The sequence below is a fragment of the Aulostomus chinensis genome, chromosome 16, assembly GCF_037954235.1.
Source record: "Aulostomus chinensis isolate RoL2024-O1b breed Wild chromosome 16, RoL_Achi_v1.0, whole genome shotgun sequence".
Taxonomy (NCBI): Eukaryota; Metazoa; Chordata; class Actinopteri; order Syngnathiformes; family Aulostomidae; genus Aulostomus; species Aulostomus chinensis.
In genome coordinates this window covers 15001324-15024373 of record NC_141335.1, presented here as the reverse complement: position 1 = coordinate 15024373, position 23050 = coordinate 15001324, and the positions used below count along the sequence as shown (strand labels likewise).

General features: G+C 39.4%; 3 protein-coding genes across 4 annotated transcripts in view; 1 reads left to right on the top strand and 2 right to left on the bottom strand.

Annotated features, from left to right (window-relative positions):
* Window positions 1-233: 233 nt before the first annotated feature.
* Window positions 234-9780, bottom strand: LOC147247650 (uncharacterized). The gene is made up of 2 exons (XM_086179863.1): window positions 8909-9780; window positions 234-5364 (listed from the first exon to the last, which is right to left on the bottom strand). Exons 1-2 carry the CDS (start codon window positions 9441-9443, stop codon window positions 4733-4735), a joined length of 1167 nt encoding a protein of 388 aa, XP_086035989.1. The 5' UTR covers window positions 9444-9780; the 3' UTR covers window positions 234-4732.
* A 2286-nt stretch (window positions 9781-12066) lies between these two features.
* The window catches only part of vps8 (VPS8 subunit of CORVET complex), a 53502-nt gene continuing 42518 nt past the window's right edge, over window positions 12067-23050 (top strand). Inside the window, exons 1-6 of one of the 2 annotated variants that reach the window (XM_086179861.1) lie at window positions 12067-12258; window positions 13366-13434; window positions 15064-15194; window positions 16083-16179; window positions 16384-16416; window positions 17322-17376. In XM_086179861.1, the coding sequence (XP_086035987.1) occupies window positions 12187-12258; window positions 13366-13434; window positions 15064-15194; window positions 16083-16179; window positions 16384-16416; window positions 17322-17376 (457 nt within the window). In that variant the 5' untranslated portion in view covers window positions 12067-12186. The remainder of the gene's footprint in view (window positions 12259-13365; window positions 13435-15063; window positions 15195-16082; window positions 16180-16383; window positions 16417-17321; window positions 17377-23050) is intronic. The other variant, XM_086179860.1, reaches the window with a different exon arrangement.
* On the bottom strand, window positions 18208-21745 carry LOC147247649 (uncharacterized). The gene is made up of 3 exons (XM_086180630.1): window positions 21653-21745; window positions 19731-19823; window positions 18208-18777 (listed from the first exon to the last, which is right to left on the bottom strand). Exons 2-3 carry the CDS (start codon window positions 19793-19795, stop codon window positions 18351-18353), a joined length of 492 nt encoding a protein of 163 aa, XP_086036756.1. The 5' UTR covers window positions 19796-19823; window positions 21653-21745; the 3' UTR covers window positions 18208-18350.

Genomic DNA, 23050 nt, shown 5'->3' with positions numbered 1-23050 from the left:
AAATCACTGTTGATGCTGTCCTCTAATTATTTCAACATAATTTGAACATGTGGTAGGGCTTCAGTTTGGCTGAGTAATGTGAGAGAAAAAATGGTGGCAGATCTGGTAGCACACGAACCAAAGCTATTTTAATAAAACAATGTGTGTTTGCTTTTCCAGTACCAGTTTGGGCCCTCAAAGGGGAGAACATTGGCTACCTGAGTCAAGCCAATGTTGGCCTGTCAGTTACCAGGACACTTGTTTGAAATTTGTAATTATGAATGGTGGAAAACCTCTTGGAAACTTGTATTTATTGTAAAATTCTATGGTATATATTTTAATATGCTATCAAATGTGTGTTGAATGGAAACTGGTCATCGGAATTTGGCAATTCGGTGTAACTCTGATACAATTCTTGAGTGAGGAAATCCATCCAGTCATGGGTCCTTTGTTTGCCTTCATCCTGAATCCATTTTACAGCACAGCAAAATTTAGTGAATCAGGTCTGCACGTTCACACATTAGTTCCTGGATTGCACCTTTGCCACCCCTGTGAAATGATAAAACATGTACTTTATGGACTTATTCACTTTGTCTTAATTATCCTTTTATGTCCATGTAAATATATGTGTTCTTCAATTAGATTTACTAGATCTTTGAAATTAACTGATTACCTTTCCGCAATCCAGTGGTGCTGATGATCAGCTACATCATACAAAGCACTCCCTCATCCCTTCATGATTAACTCACCATTACTTACCCTTTTTGCAATACAACATTAAAATCAGGCAGTCAAAAATCAGACAAATCAAACTACTAATTAGTCCCTCGGTTTTTTTCTGATTATATGAATTTGAATGTTTTTTTTTTTTTTTTAGTAAAAGTTATATTCATTGTTGAAATTACACTAAATATGCCTCACACAGGTTATAACACTGTTCAGTCCCTTCATTAACTAAATGTCCATGTGGTTAGTATAATACTGGGCAAACAAAACTGGCCCCTAATGTCTGACTAGCTGATCATAGGATGGTGGTGCATTATAAGAAAATGAATCGTGTGATAAGGCCAGTATGTAAGTGCAAATCATAGTTCCCTTACTTCCTTAATGTTGTAGGGCATTTAAAAAAATAAAATAAAATCACGGTCTCCCCCTGATGGGGTAATATAGTTGATACACTAATAAGAAGAGTGTTTCTGGGTCCCTGAATTGAACTCAGAGGAACCTGTAGATGAATGATATTTTTAAGCTCTTTTGTCACATCTTACTAATTTGGACTGTTTTTGCTTTTTGCTGCTTTGTACTGACTTCTTTACTGGTCTGTTAATGTGACTGTGTGTCAAAACTTCAGTGATTTCTTGCACCAAGGAAAGATTTGATGATGCGATGGTCCATGGATTCTACTTGATTTATGTTTGGTGTTTATTGATTAAGCAGAATATTATCATTTCAACAGAACATTTTGTATTCTGCACCTCTGTAACTGAAAGCTCCGCGGTGTGCTTGTAGATGTTTTTGAAGCTATTATTTCCCTTGTCAAGCATGAGCAGTGATTCTTTGCTGGTACAGTAGTTGTTTCATGACTGTAGATGTGAGGACTGACAGATAAAGTTGAGGATACAATTATGGGGAAATGACAAGAAAAATCAACACTTCTGCAATATCAATAACATGAAATGTCATTGGTTTTTTTCAGTTGTTTTCATCCATCCTTCCATCCATTTTCTTCCACTTATTCCTGTTAAGGGTTGCGAGGGGGGCTGGAGCCTATCCCAGCGGCTACGGGTGAGAGGCTGCCCTTTATATTGAGAAAGAACAGTTTAATTTAATCTATACCTTGAGTCTGAAGTGCCTGCAGCTCTTTGCCAGTTTGGTATTTTCTCACTAAAAATGTTGCTTGTCTGTGTGGTGCTCTAATGTTGGAAAGCAAACATGAAGCCAAGTTGTGCCATGGGGGGGTTCATTCAAAAGCTTTTGGCATTTTTTGTTTTTGGGAAATCCTTCCTATTTTTTGGCACATTAATTTATAAATAAGGGTCCATATTCCATTTACATCATCATAAGATGAGAGATACATTATCAGCACTTGGATAAAATTCTGTTGCAGTCTTGAACTGTGACCTGCTCCGACAGATTCTCAGCACGCTAACAATTCTCCCAGCTTCTCAAATAGTGTAATTATCTTATCCCACTAAGGCCAACCTACCAGGCACACTTTGGCATCTGTACAAGACCCACCATGTTTTCTACCAACTTCGATGTGAACCCATTTGCAGCAGCAAACACAGGACATGTGAAGTATCATTGATCTGCTTCAGGTCTGTTTTGGTTTAGGCTCAAAAATCATATGGTGTATGCGTTGCTTTGAACATCTCAAAATGACTTGGTTTTACATCAGAGCTAACCAAAAGCCCCCTGCTTCTCATTCAGACACAAAAGCATATATTGCACTGCACCAAAGACAAGCAAACATGTCACAATTTGACAACACGGAATAAAAACGGACTCGAATTATTAAGGCTTCTTAACCCTTTCTGTTTCACTCTCTGATAACTGATTTACTAGATGTCAGTAATGACAGAATAAAATTTAGATGCAAATTTCTGTCAGTTGAATGAACGTTCAGCACTTCATTCAGATAATTTCTTTGTAATTTTGTCAGCCATTCCTATCAGTGAAAATGGACACCCAGATCTAATATTATTGGGAACAGAGTGACTTATAAAATCAATCTTATCTTCAAATTTGCTGGAAACAATGAGCAAAACCGTCTGTTGTTAAACTCCTTCCATTACCTTCCTTGCTTTAATTTGGCCCTTTTAGAATTGTGGTAGCTGAGCAATCTGTTGACAGAAGAATTATTGGCAATGACTGGAATATTCTCAGAATGTTTACAATTTGTAAATTCTGTATATTTTCATCCCACATTCCAATCCAGCTTGAAATAACCTACTTGTGTGTGGTTACTGTATTGGTTGCCTGATATACATTTTTATGTATTTTCTGTGTAGCAACTTATAAGATATATGAAAAATTTTTAAACTGTACCACAATCTTACAAGGTATAATCTGCTTGTTTCCTTGATTCATTGCTGCTCCAAACACTAACATGAGGAGGATATTCAAACCCAAGATGTCACTTGATTAAAGGGGAGTTCTAGATGTCTTGTGCATTATTTAATACACATTATTTTCATGTTAAAGGAATTAGTGTTTGATATACAAGCTCATTTTGTAAATCTTAGTCTGAAAGGTCTGTAGGTTTGAAGAGGTTAACGGGATGCTTGATGATCACTACAAAGAAGAATCCATCTTGCTGTCGTTGAACTGCATCACTGCGGCATCACTGCTGAGTTGGGTTAGATCACAACCAATACTTCTGAACAAGTAACAACCGGTTCTTTGTTAGTAAAGGCCTCAGTTTGCTTCAAACAAAGTGCATGCTGGGTTGTCCGGCAATATTTTAACCCCTTAAGACAACAGAGCTTCCAACCATTTTTGTAACTCCCCTGAATAGACGAGCTCATCCAAAAGAGGACTATGACAAAATACAGGTTTCTGTCTCTGTTCCTGTGACCGAGTGAAACACTGTGCATGCCTTCCAGTAGATACTTTCTAATTCTCATGTGTAAAATTGGTTGTGTTGAGACATCAAAGACAATTGTTGGCAGTGGAGGCAGGAGAGGATTTACTGTAGAAACCCATGTGGTATAAAATAGTTTGATTAAAGCATACTGAGGCCTTGGCATGTACACGCTTATCACCAAAATAAAGTGTGTCTGCTGTTTTGGGCCTGCTCTGTTAATATAGTGCTACTATGAATGCTTAAACACTGCCCATCGGTGTCAATTTAGCCCTTGAAGTTGCTTCGTGTAGGTGGAGCTCTAAAGGTGGAGGCAGAGCTCTCGCTGGTTGACACCTTCCTTCTAGAGAGGTGATAAAGTACCCACACCATCCTCCAATTCTTTAAAGCAGGCAGAGTTGTCACCAGTCCGTTTGTACCAGGTTTGTTAGTTAAGACTTGCAAGCAAATACTGATGGGATAACTTGCATATTGTCAAGCTTATTGTTTCATAACAACATAATTTCTGTTGTCCTTCTGGCACTGTTCCAGTAGTACTTGCAGACCAACACAATCTCTGAGCAGATGTATGCATTTGAGTGTTAGGGATTCATCCATATAGCGCTTTTGTCTTAGCACCAGCATCTTTTTGCAATTTTTCCTGCTGACGAGCAGATGTATGCCACAGCATGTACAAATGTGCTGCATTCATTTTTAGAGTACGCAAACCTTTTGTTGTAGTATGCACTTTGAGCGCTTATTCACTCACTTATACAACATTAGACAGCAAGCATCCTTGGCGCTCATGCTGAAAAAAAGAATAGTAAGAATAAAGTCTATCATACAAGGCAGTTGACTTGTTGTATATAGTGTACTCTACAACTTTAACTGTATTTTGTTATACAAACAAAACCAACAAGTAGTTTTTTTCCCCAACCACATAAGTACTTCAACTGAGTGCTTTCCATACCTCGTCTGCAAGAGAAAAACGCTATATGGACACACAATTAAGAGGAAATTCCTTATTGATCACAGCTTTTTCATTCTTAGACGGAGAGCTCATGTAGAAAGGTTTTAAGAGATGCTGTTTCTTCAAAATGACAGCAACCACAATTCCACAGATCATCCTCTGGCCTGACCTGGGTCTGACAAATTTCAGTCTTCACGTCCAAATCCAGCAGTCTGTCCATCCTACGTGATGTACTCCTCATCATCACAAGGTTCTGATTTGATGTGGTCATGGTGAAGAAGAGGAAAATGTGGTGCAGTAGTCCTGGTGCAGACATACCACTCTTTAATGTTAGATAAATGAGGTAAGGCTGGGTTGACTGAGCGCTGGCTTCTGCGTGGGGTCCTGCTACCCTGCTGCTGCTGGGCTAGCTGACTCTTCAAGCCCGATAGAGACAGGTCCAAAGGCATTGTCATTGGAGATGAGCTCTGCAGCAGCAGCTTATGATCCACCTTACTGGCTGAGCTGATATTCAACTCATGATTTGATAGAAGAGGAAAAGTAGTGTTTTTATTTGTAAGTGATGGGGAGAGGCGGTTCATTTTAAGGTCGAGCGGCTCCAGGAGAGCCTGATGAGGTTGTTGGTGTTGATGAGGGAGGGAGTCGTACATGTCATGCGGTTCAGAGGTAGGTGATGACTTGATGTGGATCTTCATGTGCTTGCGCAGGGAGCTTGGGTGGGTGTAGGACTTGGTGCAACCCAGGGCCTTGCAGTCATAAGGCTTTGAGGCCGTGTGGACTTGTGAGTGCTTCTTCCGGTCGCTGCTGTTGGCAAAGCGTCGCTCACAAAACTCACATTGGAATGGCTTCTCCCCTGCAAGACAAGGCGCATACACCCATTAACACGGGATAGAATGGACTCCTGGTAACTGTTACAGTTAAGGGGATAACCTAGATCAGGGTTCTAAAAGCAAGGTCTGGGGACTTACACAGGGGTGGGAACTTAATACTTAGAGAGGTTCTCAGCAAGAGGTTCTGTTGTATTTAATAAGCTTGTATAACAACCTGAAGCAGTAGTACTGTTTTGTCTTTCACAGCAGTCTCTGTCTCAGCCAGCTACAGCAGTGAAGGATGAGGTCATGTGACCTAATTGTGGGCTCTGATGATTTGCCTTGTTTGTGTCCCCCAACAGTAACCTCTTATGCCAAGTGTTTAACTGTTAAAAATAGGAAGAACATGAGGCTCGAGAGGATTTATCCAAAATTGATGAACAAATCCCAACAAACTAAATGAATTGTATTTCATCTCAGGATGGGAAATCCAACATAGTTATTTTGTTACCAGGCAACAAACATTCTTCTCTCATCAGACCAACATTTTTGTAACCCTTTTTCTTATTGAAACACAAAATACATTCAAACTGTCGTTTGAAACTCAAAGGGCTCATAAATATAAATGTGCAACAATGCTAATGTGATAATCAAGAGAGAATGGGTGACTTCATCAGACAGTGGATTATTTCATTCGAATGATTTAAAGAGCGGGGGTGGCATGGATCAGATGTAGAGTGGCCGTCTATGAAATGAAGTCGCTTCCCTGGTGACCATGTCCAAAATTCTTGAGCAAGATACTGAGCCCCTAATTGCTCCTGATAGCTCTGTGACAGACTAGCAACTTGTCCAGGGTGAACCCTGCCTCGCACCCAATGTCAGACAGGATAGGCTCCAGCCCCCAAGACCCTTAAAAGATAAGTGGTAAAAAAAAAAATATGAAAGGATGGAATTAAAAGTGAAATGCGATTCCTCCATTTCATTTGGAGATGACAATTGGACTCAATAATAAGAACAGGGATGTGTCACTACACTATGTAACTTGAGTTAACCAGGTGAAGAAACTGTTTTAATGTCGCTTTCAGGAACCAGAGTTAGCTCAGACATCTCTGTACACACATCAAGACAAAGGCTAAAAGAAGAAGATGATAAGGTCACTTCAACACAACCAAAATGTTTGCAGCATCATTGTTAATAAAAAAAAAAAAACTTCACAAATCTGATGAAAATTCTCATCATGTTACTTGTGCAGTTATTTCTGTGTGTACGTCACAAACTGTGTGGAATCCAGATCTCAGCAGAACTTTTCAGTGGACTATTAGAGAGAACTACATAACTTTGTTTTAGCACCATAAGGAACAGACCGAGTAAATGTATCCTTTGAAGATGGAACACATATCTGTTATTTTGAGGTTTCTTGGTCATGTCATAGGCTTTGATATCATCCATAATTATAAAATACATTCATCATAGGAATCAGTTATTTTTGTTGTTCTTATTTAATCGAACAATAACCTGCCACTCTTTTACTGTTTTTATTCATTTAATTTAACTTATATTTAAGTTACATTTCAGAGAATCATTTATGATAATACAGCTTAGATGCCTAAAGATGCTAATACCCACTGATGACGATTTATCTAAAAAATCCTTCCCACCGATGCTGTGATAATTTACATGACTAATCCAGTTACTTTTGTCCTCCTCAGATTAAAACATGCAGGTGTTAAATTGATAAAGCGTAGATTACATGACATATTGCGTCTGTACAACGATTGTGCTCAGGAAGAGTCCTATTTTTCATTCTTGTTCATTTTAGCGAACTGACTAAAAAACTAAAAATAACAACAACAAAAAAGACCAACGCGTTTGTCTATATGTATGTAACCTAGGCCTGTATATTTGAGCCTATTATTAGTATTCATTCATTTTTAAAACTCTCCACCATGCAAAAACACAATATGGCCACCTCTTGACATCCCTTTTGCCCTCCCCTGATCTACTTTACAAATTCCTAGAAACATCCTTCAAGCTACTTTCAGCCTTATTTCATGCATATTGCCTCACCTAGCTTAAGAGAAGGTGGTATTGTCCAAAAGCAAGTGCCTCCTTAAAAGTTCATTATGTCAATTAACCTAATAAACTGTTTTCTTGTCTGTAGCAACATCTACTGCACGTCTGTCCATCCTGGGTGAGGGATCCCTCCTCTGTTGCTCACCCTGAGGTTTCTCAGATTTTTCCCTGTTAAAAGGGTTTTCTATGGAGTTTTTCCTCAGTCGATGTGAGGGTCTAAGGGCAGAGGATGTTGTTATGATGCCATGTGAAGCCCTTTGAGACAAACTGTTTGTGAAAACGGGCTCTACAAATAAAATTGCCTTGCCTTGCCTTGATATCTTAGGGATTACATTATGGCGTAATATGTTGCATTCTGCTGTTTTCCCAAGCAACAGAGAACAAGGAAGGGCACTTGATCACCATCATCTGGCTTGTGGTCAATGCTGCAATTCAGTTATAGCAATCATCCTTTCTCTGTTTGTGTCATTTGTGTTGAACATGAGGATTGAAAATAGAGGAAAGGATCAATGTCAGGGGCTAAGTGCTGTCTTTCTCCCCCTTTTTGTTTAATAGTGGTTGGTAAACTGCTTTTAGATGCATGTTACCACCACTAGCTGGACTGAGGGCTGACTGTTCACATAATTCATCAACCAAAAGGGACAGATAGTGACACAACACCACAGCACCTGATTTGGGAGTTCTTTGGGAAGGAAGTTGTTCATTATTTCTGGTGTGAGCATTTTGTTTCAATTTTTTTTCTGTCCAAAATTAGCATCAGAAATTATCAGTGAATTATAGATGTATTTCCTCGCAAACCAACCTAGCCAGCTACCTGGCACTGGATAGCTTTTTCCCTTCCTCCACCTTCTTTTCAACTTGTGGTAGCTGAAAACTATGATGCATATGCTATGCATATCAAACATGCAAATTCATTGCTTCAAAACAGTGAGCGGAGACACAGTGGCAATGTTCATAAAGCCATGTAATGCTGCAAAATACAAAAACTGTAAACACCAAGATACTTTTGATGACTTGGCTGAACTATTAAGCAGTACTTCATTTTCAAAAAACAATCTAACGCTTGATTAAGCTGACAAGTGGTGCCAACATGGTGAACAAAGCCCTCAGAGCATCATAACATGGAGTGAAAATACATGCTGTATGAATTAATAAGTGAGGAAATTTGATACACATTCAGCAAGCTCTTTTGACTAATTCTTTGCTTGTTCTCCCCTCCTTGTCTCCTCATCCAGCTGCTGTCTGCTGCTTCCTGTCACCTTGCATGACTCTTGGGCTGCAGTTAAGCCTGTGATTCCTCTAGGAGACAAGGGAGCAGTGAAGGGCGGATGTGAGTGGGAAGGGAATTGAGCCCTTGTAAACATGGAGGGGATTCCTAGCACACTGGGAACAAATCTCTATTAACCACTTTATTATCACGCTGAGTGTGTCAGGAGGCTGCTGTCGTGAGTGATGACACGGACTTTCACACTACCATGACTTCATCTGTGTAACGGCGGAATCGTGACAGCCTACCGGTGTGCGTGCGCGTGTGGATCTTGAGGTTCTCGGAGCGTGCGAACATCTTGCCGCAGTTGGGAAATGCGCACGAAAAAGGTTTCTCCCCGGTGTGCACACGAATGTGGTTGATGAGTTTGTATTTGGCTTTAAACGCCTTCCCGCCGCGCAGACACTCATCCCACATGCAGACATGACTGAGAGTCTCGAGCCCCGCCGCTACATGCTCGGTGGTGACGTGGTCCACCAGCTCGTGCATGGAGCTGAAAGTTTGGTCGCAGACGGACGTCGCCGTCCGCCCAAGCCTCTGTCTCGAGGAAGTTCGGTCAATCCACTTACAAACCAGCTCGGTTTTGACGGTGGGGCCTTTAGAGAAATCCAGAAGGCCCTCCATCCCGCCGCCGGTACCGCCGCCGGCACCACTGTCGGCAGAGGCGGGGACAGTTGCAGCTCTCTGCTGGGGTGCTGAGACGATGCTCGAAGCCCCGGAGTTGTTGTTCCCCAGCGGAGAGACGAGGCCATTGTGCCTGGCCACCACAGCCGACCGCTTCATGCTCGGCGCGGCGGGCTTCCCCGCTCCAACCGCCAACTCCAGACCTCGCTGTCTCCTCACACAATTGGAATCCGAGGTTAAAAGCGTTCGCCACCGTCCTGCTTATGGTTGGAAGAGCGCATGCGGCGGTGTCTTTACCTCCCGCTGCTCGGTGAGATCCCGAGAGTCCGAGCCTCCATGCTTTTATTTGGTTGCGTGAATGGAGGTGAACAGAGTCGAAGCGAGAGCCCACAGCAGGCCGCGACCCAACACTGTTACGTAGCCTCCTCGTCTCTTTTCCTTCTGAACTGTTGTATTTACCATATTACTCATTTCCAAATAAGCCTTTAAGATCCAATATGATGGCCACGCGCGCGCTTACACACGCACGCACGCACGCACGCACACAGACACAGACACACACACACACACACACACTTATAATAAAATAACAGGTGGATGATAGAAGTTAATCAGCTCAGGAGTGACTGTTGTGATGATAAACATGGACCAAACATGAATGTCAAATGTAGGCTATAGATATGCGTGGCCTCCTTTGTCAGCGAGAGGTGAGGCCTTGGTAATTAAGTTGAACGTGTATGTCCGAAGGATTTTTTTTTTTCAAATCGCAGAGAAAAAAACAGTTTCTTCCCATTGTTCTTCTTTATTCATTCCCCAAGGGAATCTAAACTCACCAAACATGAGATTAGAGACACCCGTACAATCTAACATGATTCAGTGCAACAGCTCTGCCATATTCTGCATTTAGAAAATACAATTCAGTTTTGTCAGAGAAGTAGTACTTGAAGTATATGTTTATTATCCACCTTTGCAGTGATGTTGAACTTGACTCTGTGATGTTTGGACGTTTTTAATATTTACTGTTTTCAATTTGTTTGTTGGATTTTTTTATATACATATGGGGACCAAAAGCTGACAATTCATTTTATATTTATCTCTGTTTTCCCCACTTTATTTATTTCACCTGTTTATGACACTGAGGCACCTCCATCACCTTTGTATTATATGCTTAATATGACACCCCCCCCCATGTTGTTTTACAAGGTGTTTAGGATTTACTATTTTTCTTAGTGTGTGTGTATGGTTGTTTACAGATTTTTGTAAAACATCATCACATGACACGTGATATATGGCTGTCTACATGGAGGTGTGTTTCTCTGGTTTGTCATTTGTAATGAAGGGCAGATGTCTGAAACATCACATGTGGTGAGTTTGCTGATTAAAATGATTTACGAGTATGTCTGGCAGATTCCATGTTCTCTTGCATTAGGCTGTATTTTGGCTACCCTAATTACTTTTATGAGAGGGGCCGAATAGTATTACTTTTCAATATGTAGTTAATTCATTTCAGCACAACACCCTGCTCAATATGATACAAAAATGACATCTCTGACAGAGTCAAACAGAAAAATTATGTAATTTGCTAAAAACAGAATTCATGCCAATGCAGTGTGACTATACGCTGAATTGTGCAGGCACATCTAAAAAAGTACCTAATGATTGGATGAACTGTTTAGCTTGCATAACAAACATCAGCAGTCTGACTGAGTAATTAATGAAATGCAAGGATGTCAATTTACGGGTTAGCCGCATTGTTGCTTTAAAAAAAGAAGGAAAGGAGGATTGAGAATAATATGTGGCAAAAAAACAACAATTTTGATTTATAGTGCACAAAAAAACAAAATGTTTACACACAACAATAAAACAATACAAGAAGCTTAGGTTAGTCTTTTTTGGAGGTGATTTCTCTCTCTCTCTCTCTCTCTCTCACACACACACACACACATATATTGGTGGTGTCAGGCGATTAAAAAACTAAAATTAATCTAATTAATTACAGTATTTGTAATTAATTAATGGAATTAATCACATTTTAATCTCATATCGGCTTAAGGTCCCCTTATAAAGAATTTAAATTCTAGGATATTACAAAATTGTAGTTCATGACTTATCAAATGAATACACTAAGAAGAGAAGATCTGAAATCCACATTTTTATTGGTGATTGAATAAAACCTAAGTCAGGGCATCTTAAGGCTGAGTCTCAAATAGGCACCTTGACTAGCAATGCATGAAGTGTGAAGTGATGTGCCACTGCCAAGTACAGGTCCTTCAATGGACCAAGTTTAAAACGCTCGTGTCTGGGTAAAATTCGCATTGAATTGCCACACAAGTGTGCTGTAATTAATCTTGCATTTTTTGTAACGAGTTAATTTGCAGTGTAACTAATTAATCTAATTAATACTTTAAAGTGACAGCCCTTAAACACACACACACACACACACACACACACACACACACACACATACAGTATATATTTCTCAATCTCTCTCTATCTCCTTCTACCATATGGTAGAAGGAGATAGAGAGAGATTGAGAAAATGGTAATTCAAAAACATCATTTATACATGCATACTGTTGATGGGATGGTCAAAGTATTAGGCATTGTAACAGACCAACAACAAATAACAGCTTCTAATGACCATTAAAAAGTTCCAACAGTTCCAATCAGTAGTAGTCCTCATTAGGAATGCACTAGTTTTGGCCCCAATAATTAAATACATTAAATCACTTGATGTATTTAATTATTAGGGCCAGGACCACTTGCCTATCGCAAAGCCATGACGTTACATATTCGGTACACTGGGTGACGCCATGCATGTGTAACGTTGGTTTGTGTTCCGCCAATAGAACTGAAGAAGAAGAAGACGCTCGGTAGTTTGGTGCTGTTATTTAGCTCAAATATGTCGGAATCTCCTGACAGTAGCAGCCTGCTCTCGGCTTCGTCTCAGCTCACACTGGTGGAGGTGGACGCGGTGAGACCCTCTATCCTCGTTTTCTGGTTTCATGGCTGCACTAGCTTGCTTGTTTCCTCATATCTACTCCGGATATGTGCCACTGCTCAGCTGTACCCTAGCCCAGCTCCCTGCATTCTTACTCGTGATGTTTATCTGGAGTGAACCGACAAGAAATTGTAACCTAGCATCATGTCATGACTCGGTTCATTTGAGTTCCAGCTGCGCATGCCTGGTTCTCCACAGCTGTGGCGTTACATGCCTGTAACGTTGCCTGCTTGACTGCTCCAAGGCGAGGTCATTGGTACTTTTTTTTCGATCGAAACCACTCTCGCTTGCTTCTCGTTTTAACATGGTATTTACACAAGAGTGAACACATCGGCCGACTCGGTTGTCCCTGTCTGAAGTTTATCACGTGATTTAAAAAAAATGCTGATGATTGAGTAACACCATCCTGTGGTCACTGATCCAATCATGACAGTCCTACAAAACTAAATCAATGTCAGCACTGTCGCCTCACAGCTAGATGGTTGAGGGTTCGAGCCCCGGCTCGGGCACTGTGTAGCGTTAGCATGTTCTCCCTGTGCTTGCGTGTGTTCTCTCGGAGTACTCCCAAAGTCCAAAGACATGTAAATGGTGACTAGGCTAATTGAATACTCTAAATTGACTACGTGTGGTTGTGAGTGTGAATAGTTGTCTATGTGTTGGCCTTGCGATGAACAGGTGACCCGTCCAGGGCATACGCTGCCTCATGCCCAAAAGCTGCTCGGATAGGCTTCACATATAATTGAAAGAAGATGGATGGAAATTATAACTAAAAAAACCTATACAATCATTTGCCATAAAATAGACTCAGACTGACTCTTGTTTAAATTACCACTCATTGAAGGATTTCATTTGGAAGTAGCTGTTATTGTATTGTCAGTAAGTAGTCAGTACACCGCAGCAACATGGAACTTAGAGAGAGATTTGTAGGGAGAGGGAGTGAGGCATTGTATGGACAACTTCATTTCAAAAGGAAAGTTTGGAGTTGATGGGATTGTCATTCTCTGAGAGTGTAACAAGTAGAGAATGAAAGCACCAACTTTGTCTCTAACCTTTGTGTTTTTGTTTACCTTCTGTTCTCAGATCGATGATAAGGAGTTTGATATTCCTCAAGTAGACACACCTCCCACCTTGGAGAGTATCCTCAATGAGGTCAAGTATATTTTGGCCTTTAAAGAATCATGACCTTTTTTTGAGTAATTCTCATTGTCCAGAATGAGATAATTAGTTAGCGTGTGCATTTTAGGAGACCTAGACACCCTCAGAATGATTGACCACTAGTTAGCTTAGCTCAGTGAATGGTAGTGGATCGGAAGTGTTAGCATACCTCAGTCAAAAGTCAGCAAATACACTTTTTTCTGAAATGGTCTTTGCCTTCAATAATGTTAATGGGGGTTGTGCATAGCATTCACAATGAGATGTGAATTTAAAACTAGACACTGTACTTTTAGAATCAGAGAAAAAAAGACAAAAAAACGTAGTTTGAACTATTTTGCAGTTAGGGTGCAGTGTTTTCAACACCTCAAATACCCCACTGTCATTTTGTCTATACATTTGTTGATGAGTTTAGGTTCACATTTTTTTTTGCCTTTGCTTTTGAGAATAAAAAATATTGTTGTTATAAAATACTGGGTCAGACAACCTGGAGGGAATAAAGTTAATTTAGGGGCTGCAAATGGAGGGAGGTGGCAGCTAGCGTGATCCACTAGCATGTGCATCTTTTTGCATGTATCTTGTGTAACTTTGTCTTGCCATGTAACATCAACTTGCCTATGGGATTACGTATGGAAATCATCTTGTGGCTACAATCTGGTGTATTTACATGTACATTTTGATTAATATCTTCTGTCCCTTCTTTTGAAATAAATAAAATACTAAACAAACGTCATGCACAGAGACAATAGCTCAACAAATAAGACAAGTTGCATTTTGGACACATTGCTCTACATGTAATTAACAAATCAGTGAGAGCTTCATTTGAGGTAGAGATACAGAACCAAGGTAACCATCTACAGATAATGATGTGATCAGGCAGTCAACTAATTTGGGAAAGAATATTAAAATTTGCAAAGGGAAGCCTTCATACTTACACTTTGATACATTATTTACATCATGTTGTAGAGCAAAGGGTTACTGTCTACTGTCTTATTGCTGGTGCTGTCATCACTATTGCATTGCAAGAGTTGTGATGGCATAGTATTCAGATTGCCCCACATACTGTTATTTTATCTGTAAATCAATGGCATTTCAAGTTCAAAGACATAATACAAAATCTCACATACTGTTCATACTGGAAAACTAAATGGCATGTTAGGATGGACTTTTGGACAAATCCACATATGAGCTATGATGTTGCTTTGTTATTCATCATTAAAGTAGTGTACACAAGCACTATTGGACCAAATTTGATAAGTTTGAGTCAAAACTGCATTATACAACATGTCTTTGTGTGAACTAAACATGTAATAATATGTATGTTGTTCCAGTAACACTATAATTTGAAGTTTAACTTGGTGTCATCAATGCAGCACATTTTTCTAATCGCTCTTGTTACGTCATGCCTCCAACAATCATATGATGCTATGTTCATCGGTCATCAGTAAGCAGGTAGCCTATCCGTCATGTCACCTCAGCATGTCAGCGTGTGTGATGCAGAGTAATATTTTTTTTACAGACAATTCAAGTTGATAACATTAATATTTGAGGTTTGTGATGACAGTTGATTAATAAAAATTGCAAGAACTGCTGGTTTAAGTGTTGTGTTGTCTGCTGTGTCTGCAGCTGGAGGACGAGGAGGAACCATTTGTGTTGGAGGATACCTGTGTGCTGAATACAGACAATATTGATGCTCACTCCTGCGACACTGCTTCTCTGGCCAGCTCTGATAGTGGAGACCCTGCACACCTCAAACGGCAAGAAAATGCACATACACATACCTGCACATTCATGTATGTCTGCATGAATGCATGCACATGCTTGAACACATGAAATATAACTTGTTTAGCTGTTCTATTTGGAAAGCAAATCAAATTGTTCTATATCAAATATGGCAAGGCAAGGCAATTTTATTTGTAGAGCCCGTTTTCACAAACAGTTTGTCTCAAAGGGCTTTACATGGCATCATAACAACATCCTCTGCCCTTAGACTCTCACATCGACTGAGGAAAAACTCCATAGAAAACCCTTTTAACAGGGAAAAATCTGAGAAACCTCAGGGTGAGCAACAGAGGAGGGATCCCTCACCCAGGACGGACAGACGTGCAGTAGATGTTGTTACAGACAAGAAAACAGTTTACAATACAAAATGTGGGAAACACGGAAATGTTAATAACAGCTGAAGAAGGAATATTTTGATTAAAATTGAGAATTTCTAACATCAAGAGCAAAGTTCCACTCCAGCCTGTGATTTTTGCACTTTTGACTGTATCAGTCTCCTAGATATCCAATTGTGTACCATGATTATACAGAACTTGGTGGCATACAGGTGCTATCCTAGAACTTGAGTCAAAGAAGGTCCGATAACACTTGCCATTAGAGAAATATTATCAAAAGAAATGTGTTCCTAGTTTTGTTTCATAGTAGGAAAGAAAATTACCAATTGCGCATCTCTCGGACTTGAAGATCCCGATCAATCATTTTGTCTTTTTGTACATACAATGCATTACATCTGAAGAGGCCTTAGATGGAACTCATATTAAGGTGTGTGTGTGTGGGTGTGGGTGTGTGTGTGTGAGAGAGAGAGAGAGAGAGAGAGACGTGTATGCATCTTAACCTGTCTTTGTGTGTGGATGGACATGAAGGAAGAAGAGGACTGTGGACTTGAATGCAACAGTACATGGATCTGTTCTTCGTCACAGCCTGCTGAAAGGCATTTCTGCACAAATCGTCTCTGCTGCTGTAATAAAACATGCACACACGCGCGCACACACACACACACACACACATGCACTTTCTCTTACTTAATTGTGCCACTTGATTGGACAGAGTAATTCTGTTTTTTTTTTTTATTCAGTACTTAAATGTAGCACTATTTGTTCCTTTAAAATTGAAGTCATTACGATTATATTCCAGAATAATGATAACATTTGTATTTTTCTTTAGGATAAAGTGGATGCTGGACTGCCAACAGCTATAGTGAGTCTTTGTTTATTCATCGTTGAGAAGAGATAATTTCAGTCAAGAGGATGGTTTTGGTAGCATACTGCCTGTTTTAAGGGTGCATTGGAAAATAAAAGTTGTTGCCATGTGCCTAGCTACATATATACATGCATCTCATAAGACATGACTGAATTAAAGCATCTTCGAAAAGTGTCTTTACTTTTGTGAATATCTTAGGGTGCATGTATCATTAGCACACTCACCTAACATCAGCTAGTCGTCAAACATTGGCTAGTTGTGTAAAAGATACCATTTTAAACAAATAATTTTGTTCCCAGAAAGATAATGCAAAGATAATACAATTATATTTCTCTGTAACTTTTCAAAAATCTAAGTGAAAAAAGTTTTGGTTTGGTTACTTTAAGAGCTGTTGCTCAGTTTCATAGGAAAGAGGCAACATAAATGATACAGGAGAGCTGCATTTAAAACCATATTGCAGGCATTTTGCAGTAATTCCCATAGGCAGGAAATAAAAGTATTGTCTGTTTTGTCCTTGTTGCTTTACTGCCATTTGTTGCAAATAGTATTAGACATTGTGTTTTTAGCTATTTGCCTTCATTGGATGGATGATAGTTTTTCAACCTATTCAGACACCACAGGACACCTTCTGTGGTTCTGTGCAATTTGCATCCACATCCATGTAGTGGCACTAGTGAGACAGTATTAGACCGTTGGTTTTAATGTTTTGGGTGATTGGTGTTAATTCACACACTGGGGAGACATTATGCCACCATTGTTAGTTTCTGTGTAAATTAGCAAAGTGTCATTACTACGGAATCTCTGAACAAGTGGGTCATGTTTCTGTCTCTGTCAATGCTTTTTTCTGGTGTTTGATTTGTCAGTGTTCATCAGTTCTAAGCCGTCTATTTCCCTGTGTCCAGACAGTATCTGGTGTGATTGCTGTGGGAACATCTCATGGTCTGGCTCTGGTCTTTGGTAAGTTTGAACATGAGAACCTCTTAACATTTTAAAGTGTGAACAATGCAAATGCTATCCAGCAGGAGTGATCACTTATTGCATTTTAGAACAAGTCACCTGTTAAACATACCAGGGATATGACAGTGAAGCTATTTAAATTGTGGCTCAAGTGGCTGAAAGTGTAATGAGTATATTAAGAAGGAAAGATTTGATTTTGTTTATGGTGTACTAAATAAATGTAGTTTTTTTCCAGTGAAATACTGGACATATCATATACAGATATTCACTACCTGCATTTGGCAGTTACTCTTTCCTTCACTGAAAAAATATTTCCTTTATCTTTTTCACAGTACACTTCAGTTCTAATTTTAAAGAGATACTTAATGCAAAAATAGGATCTAAAGATATTAATTATGATATTTCATATTTCATTTCAAGTCTTGTTTTTATTTAAAAAGAGATTAAAAGGTTTATGAGGGATTTTTATGGAGATTTATATATAAAAATTTGGAAAAAACATCCAGGGCTTAAACCACATTATTGTGTTGGTATTTCTGATAAATCAGATTTTATATGTGCTGGATTAACACACTAAATATGAAATTAAATTACTTGAAAGTATACAGGGAGAACATGCAAACTCCACACCGAATGATTCCGTGCCCGATCCTCAAACTCAGAACCTTCTTGCTGTGAGGCGACAGTGCTAACCACTGCACCACCGTGCTGCCCTTTTAGACCATGATACAAAAAAATTCAATCGCTTCCATCGTTTAATATTATTCACTACTTAGAAATTATGATGTCCATTTTTTTTTAAATTTGTATTAAATCAAATGCGATGCAACCAACAGTTAATTGACAGTCTTGGGCACTTTTATTTCATGTTTTGATTCATGTTTTGTACTGCCTCATGATAGAACATGTGATTGGCATTACTGAGCATGTTTCACTGCCGACATAACAAGAATTAGGATCTTCCTCCTTTTGACCTAATACATGCCGGTATCTGTGATGTCCACCCTCAGAACAGATTCACCCGATTCTGACATGGAGGCACTGACAATGATGTAATCCCCCTCATAAGAAATGCTGGAGCCGTCTGCCTTTCCTCTTACAAAATTATTTTCACTTCCATTATACATGATGTCGTAAAGATTGTAGTCACAATTGTTGCCTCTTTCAAAGATCCCCACAGCAAACCAGTTGGAGTAAAGGTTTCGGTCATAGGGCACAGAATACATGACAGCTAAGACGTGGCTGTAGTCATTCAGGTTGAGGTTGAAAAGGTCATAGGTGAAGACACCGACTGCTCCAGTTGCAGCACCAGTGGTTTTGTTAAACAGTGCATTGGCAGAGGAACAGGGACCCACCATGGGTGGCAGAGGGACCTCACAGCACCCGCTATCAGTGAATACCCTGAAAACACACACACACACACACACATTATCAAACAAGGTCTTAACTTCATTGTTCCAAGTCTAGAACATGTCTTTGTGACTTACTGCAAGAACATAAATACATTATAAAAAAGTCAAGTCAGTTTTATTTGTATAGTGCCAAATCACAACAAAAGTTATCTCCTGACACTTTACAGGTAGAGCAGGTCTAGTACCACACCCTTCAATGAATGTACACCCAACAATTCTCCATCAGCAAGCACATCCTGCAACAGCGGCGATGAAAACCTTCCTTTTAACAGGCAGGAACGTCGAGCAGATCCAGGCTCGATGGGGACGGCCTTCTGCTTTGACTGGTTGGGGGGAAAGAGAGCAGGAGAGCAGGACAGAGACAGAGACAGATAATGGAAGAGGAGAGATATACAGAAGGAAAGAGAGGGACAAAGATAAAGAGAGAGGGAGAAAGGGAAGAGACTGAGGGACAGACGGGGACGTGAGCAGGTGGTGCAGAACAATAGTTCTGTTGCAGACTCAAGCAGAGTAAAATATGTTCTCTATTTGGCTCTGAAGTGCTCAGCACAGCAGGAAGTTAAATTTGTGATGTGACATTTTGAGACAGTAGCACTACATATTTACTGAGCTAAAAGGTCCTTATTTTAATGTAGTAAATAAAACAAAACTCAGTCAGGATATGGCTACATTCAGATGTGGCTTCTGAGATACCAAATAGAAACCTAGAAATGTATGTCGTGCCCCACACTTGGGGAAGATTTTAATTGCGGTTACAGTATATTGCTTATGGCTGACAGTGTATTCCAGCTATTTGGCAATTACATCTCTAAATTTTAAGGCCAAGTGCCCACTGGACCAAATTTTAATGAGGATCTACAACAAATACTACATTATAAATAGATATTACCACTCTAAATATACGAAGGTTTGTGTTGACGGTGTATTTTAGCTAAATGTTACCTTGGGTTAGAAAGGGTGTAGTTGCAGGAGTTGTTGATCTCAATGAAGCAGCTGCGATGAGGCATTGTGCTTAGGAGTGGGGAGAAGGCTAGACTTTAGGAGTAAGCAAGAAAGCATGAGATTATTCACATTAGCATCTCTGGGGTAAACATAGCTATAGTGTCATGGCTCATATTTTCAATTCATTTGAACAACATTAATTCTCAGTAATTAATACTCAGAAATCTCACACACTCAGACACATGGCCATGTAATAAAAGCAGAGATAGACCTCATACCAAGGTGTGTGTGTGTGTGTGTGTGTGTATACGTGTACTTGCTACATAATGAAGAGAAGAATGCATGTTTTAACCAACAGAATGAGTACATTTTTAAAAAGTGAGGACATTTTGGCTGGTCCTCACATCTTCAAATGGCTATTTAAAGGTTAAGACTTGGTTTTAGGTCAGGGTTAAAATTAGGTTATCAGTAAGTTTAGGTTCAGGCATTTAGTTGTGATGGTTGGGTTGAGGGTAAGGGGCTAGGGGATGCATCAGGCCGGTGGTTCGCAACCTTTTCCAACTCAGGGCCCACTTTTAAGTATCAAAAATTTTCATGGCCCACCTCCTATGGCTGTTGATTCACTATCAGTGTTTTGTCTCTCTTTGCTTTTAATTCTTACTGTTGCTAGCCAGCTATCCAGTCCACTTTCAGCCATCAGCATCAAACGTAAACAAGTCAAGTGCGATGCGGTCCCGTTGAAAAGTGGTCCTGCCGATAACAACTAAATTTCCTCTCTCTCATTTGCTTATCACATGTCTAATACTTGAAGGAAAAACAAAACAAAATAATGAAAAATAACATTTGAACATTTTAATATTCTTTTAAACATAACTGAGTTTAAGATTTAAAACATTATTCCGAATATTTTATTTTTATATAATTACATTTCCATCTCCCCACAAAAATCATATGATTTTGGAAATTATTTGGGGGCCCACTTGCAATACCTTCAGGCTGTGGCCCACAGGTTGGTAATGATTGCATTAGGCCAATGAAGATCCTTAAAAAGATCTTAGTATGAGGATGTGTGTGTGTGTGTGTGGGTGTGAGGGTGGGTGTGAGGGTGTGAGTAAACTTTCACCATGAAAAGCCTGTTTGATGAATGTTTGTAAGCAGGATTTCTATTGTTCAAGGCTGAATAGCTTTTCTTTACCTCCGGGCTGAACATTTGGTAGTTGGGACTTAAAGACTCAAAGACTTGATTTACAAATATAATCTTTATAATGTGACCTAAATGTGATCTGAATTCTGTAGGCTTTGAAGGGTTGTGCTACTAGTTTTTTTTTCACTACTGACTACTGATACAGTTCCAATTAGTATTCTATATTTGATTTAATGAAGACTAAAAATGCCAATTAGAACTTGTTTGATTTCTTAATAACTTTAGTTCATTTATTTCATTTCAATTTTTCGGTCCTCTAGTCATAATTACTATGATCAGTCAAGGGGAGTACAATCCTGATGCAATTTGCTGAATTTTGACTCAAAAATTCACACTTAGTTTTGATAAGACATCAACTAAAATCTCCACAGTTTTAAATTGATGACAGAAATATTACTTTTACCAAGACTGTTAAAACAGTTTCTTAAAAAAAACTCCTCACAATAAGACTGACGAGCTTCACCAATATATTCACATTTAATTTTGATTTGAGACTGCACCTCTAAGAGATAAATAGAAAATAGATTTCAAAAATTGCAGTAGACTTAGGAAAACATGTTGTAGTATACAAATTGCATACAGCTTTCAAACAAAATGTCCTGTAATTAAAGTTAAAAGTATTAGCAATCTCATCCCGCATTAGTGAAGCTAGTGAGAAATAGAATCAGTAAGGTTTACAATTTGAAGTTACATGTTATGTGTATATGAGAGTACTTACCTTTTTTATAAATAAGAGGTGCCAGCGAGTTGTTTTTAAAAGACTACTTGGTGATCTGCAGTTCAGACAAGCCAAAAGTATGTTTTATCTTGGTGGAATGTTGGTCTGGGTCTCTGGTGGGATGTGACGTGAAATCACGTTGTATGTGAGTTAGGTTTTTATTGACTCAGGTAATCAGCACCTTTAGGCAGTGGTTGACTCCCTCCTTATCAGCTGGGTATCAGCCACCCCCTCTCCTGTTCCTGGATCTTGCTACCACCTTATCACATGACTCAATTGGATCAGACTGATTACATCAATGCAGGCTTCTGTTTGAACCTTTTAAAAATGGTTATCAACTATTTGCAAAGGGCCAGCATTAAGGACGTACTGGTGTGCCATATTCACTACATACCTCAAAGTGACCATGAAAGGACACTGCTGGCAAAATAATCTCCCTGGAAAGACAGACCACAAATATAATCATTTCATTTACTTTGAACACTGTAAATTTGTGATTAAACAAGAGTTCAAATAGTACTACAGTTCTAGAAAGCAAAATTCAGTGATGACCCAATGATAGTTAATTCTTGAGTTTGTCGTCCCAATGAATTAACATAGACTGTGTAGAAAACTTGTGAGCAAAGTACCGTGAAAGTGCCTTCAAACTGCCAAAAACATATTAGACATATAGACTCTAGTTAACTCTTCTACCCCCCAATGACCTGTCTATTCTCCCCATTTGATAATTTTACAACAGTCAGCAGCATTTTATGTGCTAGAAGGTGGAGGAGAGTCTCTTCATATTCTAAAGGTTGGCAGTCTCTTTGGGTAGCCCTGTTGACACTCAAGCTTCTGCTGTTGGCTAACATGACAAATGTGATTGAGCAGCAGTCACAGAGGTGCACAGAATGCCAACATAATCTTTAGACGCAAGCTAAAACAACGCACTTTCTATGGTATGTCATAGAGAACTTTAATTTACAAAAAAGTCCTGGTCCCCACAGATATGCAACTCTGAATGAGGATGTGAACATTGTGAAGTATTTAAGGTCTTGATGGGGTTTGAGCAGGGCTGACTCATGTCTCTTCATATTGCTTTCCTATGATGCCGGGGCAGGAAAAGGTATGAACACCCACATCTAATAGGTCACTTAATTTAATATTGTACATTTTGTTTTTAAACTGCCTCTGCTTATATCTGTTTGGGTTTGGCTGAGCTTGTTTGGCCCATGCTTCTTTGTTTGTTTTGGTTATTTGGAGTTATTAGCTGTTTTATTGCATTTCTAAGCTCTTTGTTTTGTTTTGAGTGTTGTGTTTTCAATGTGCTGTTTGATTCTGTATTACATTGCTAAACCTCAGGGCAGGGGAAGCCTGGGGTTTCAATTCTAATGTATTTTAATCTAATTTACCATTTAT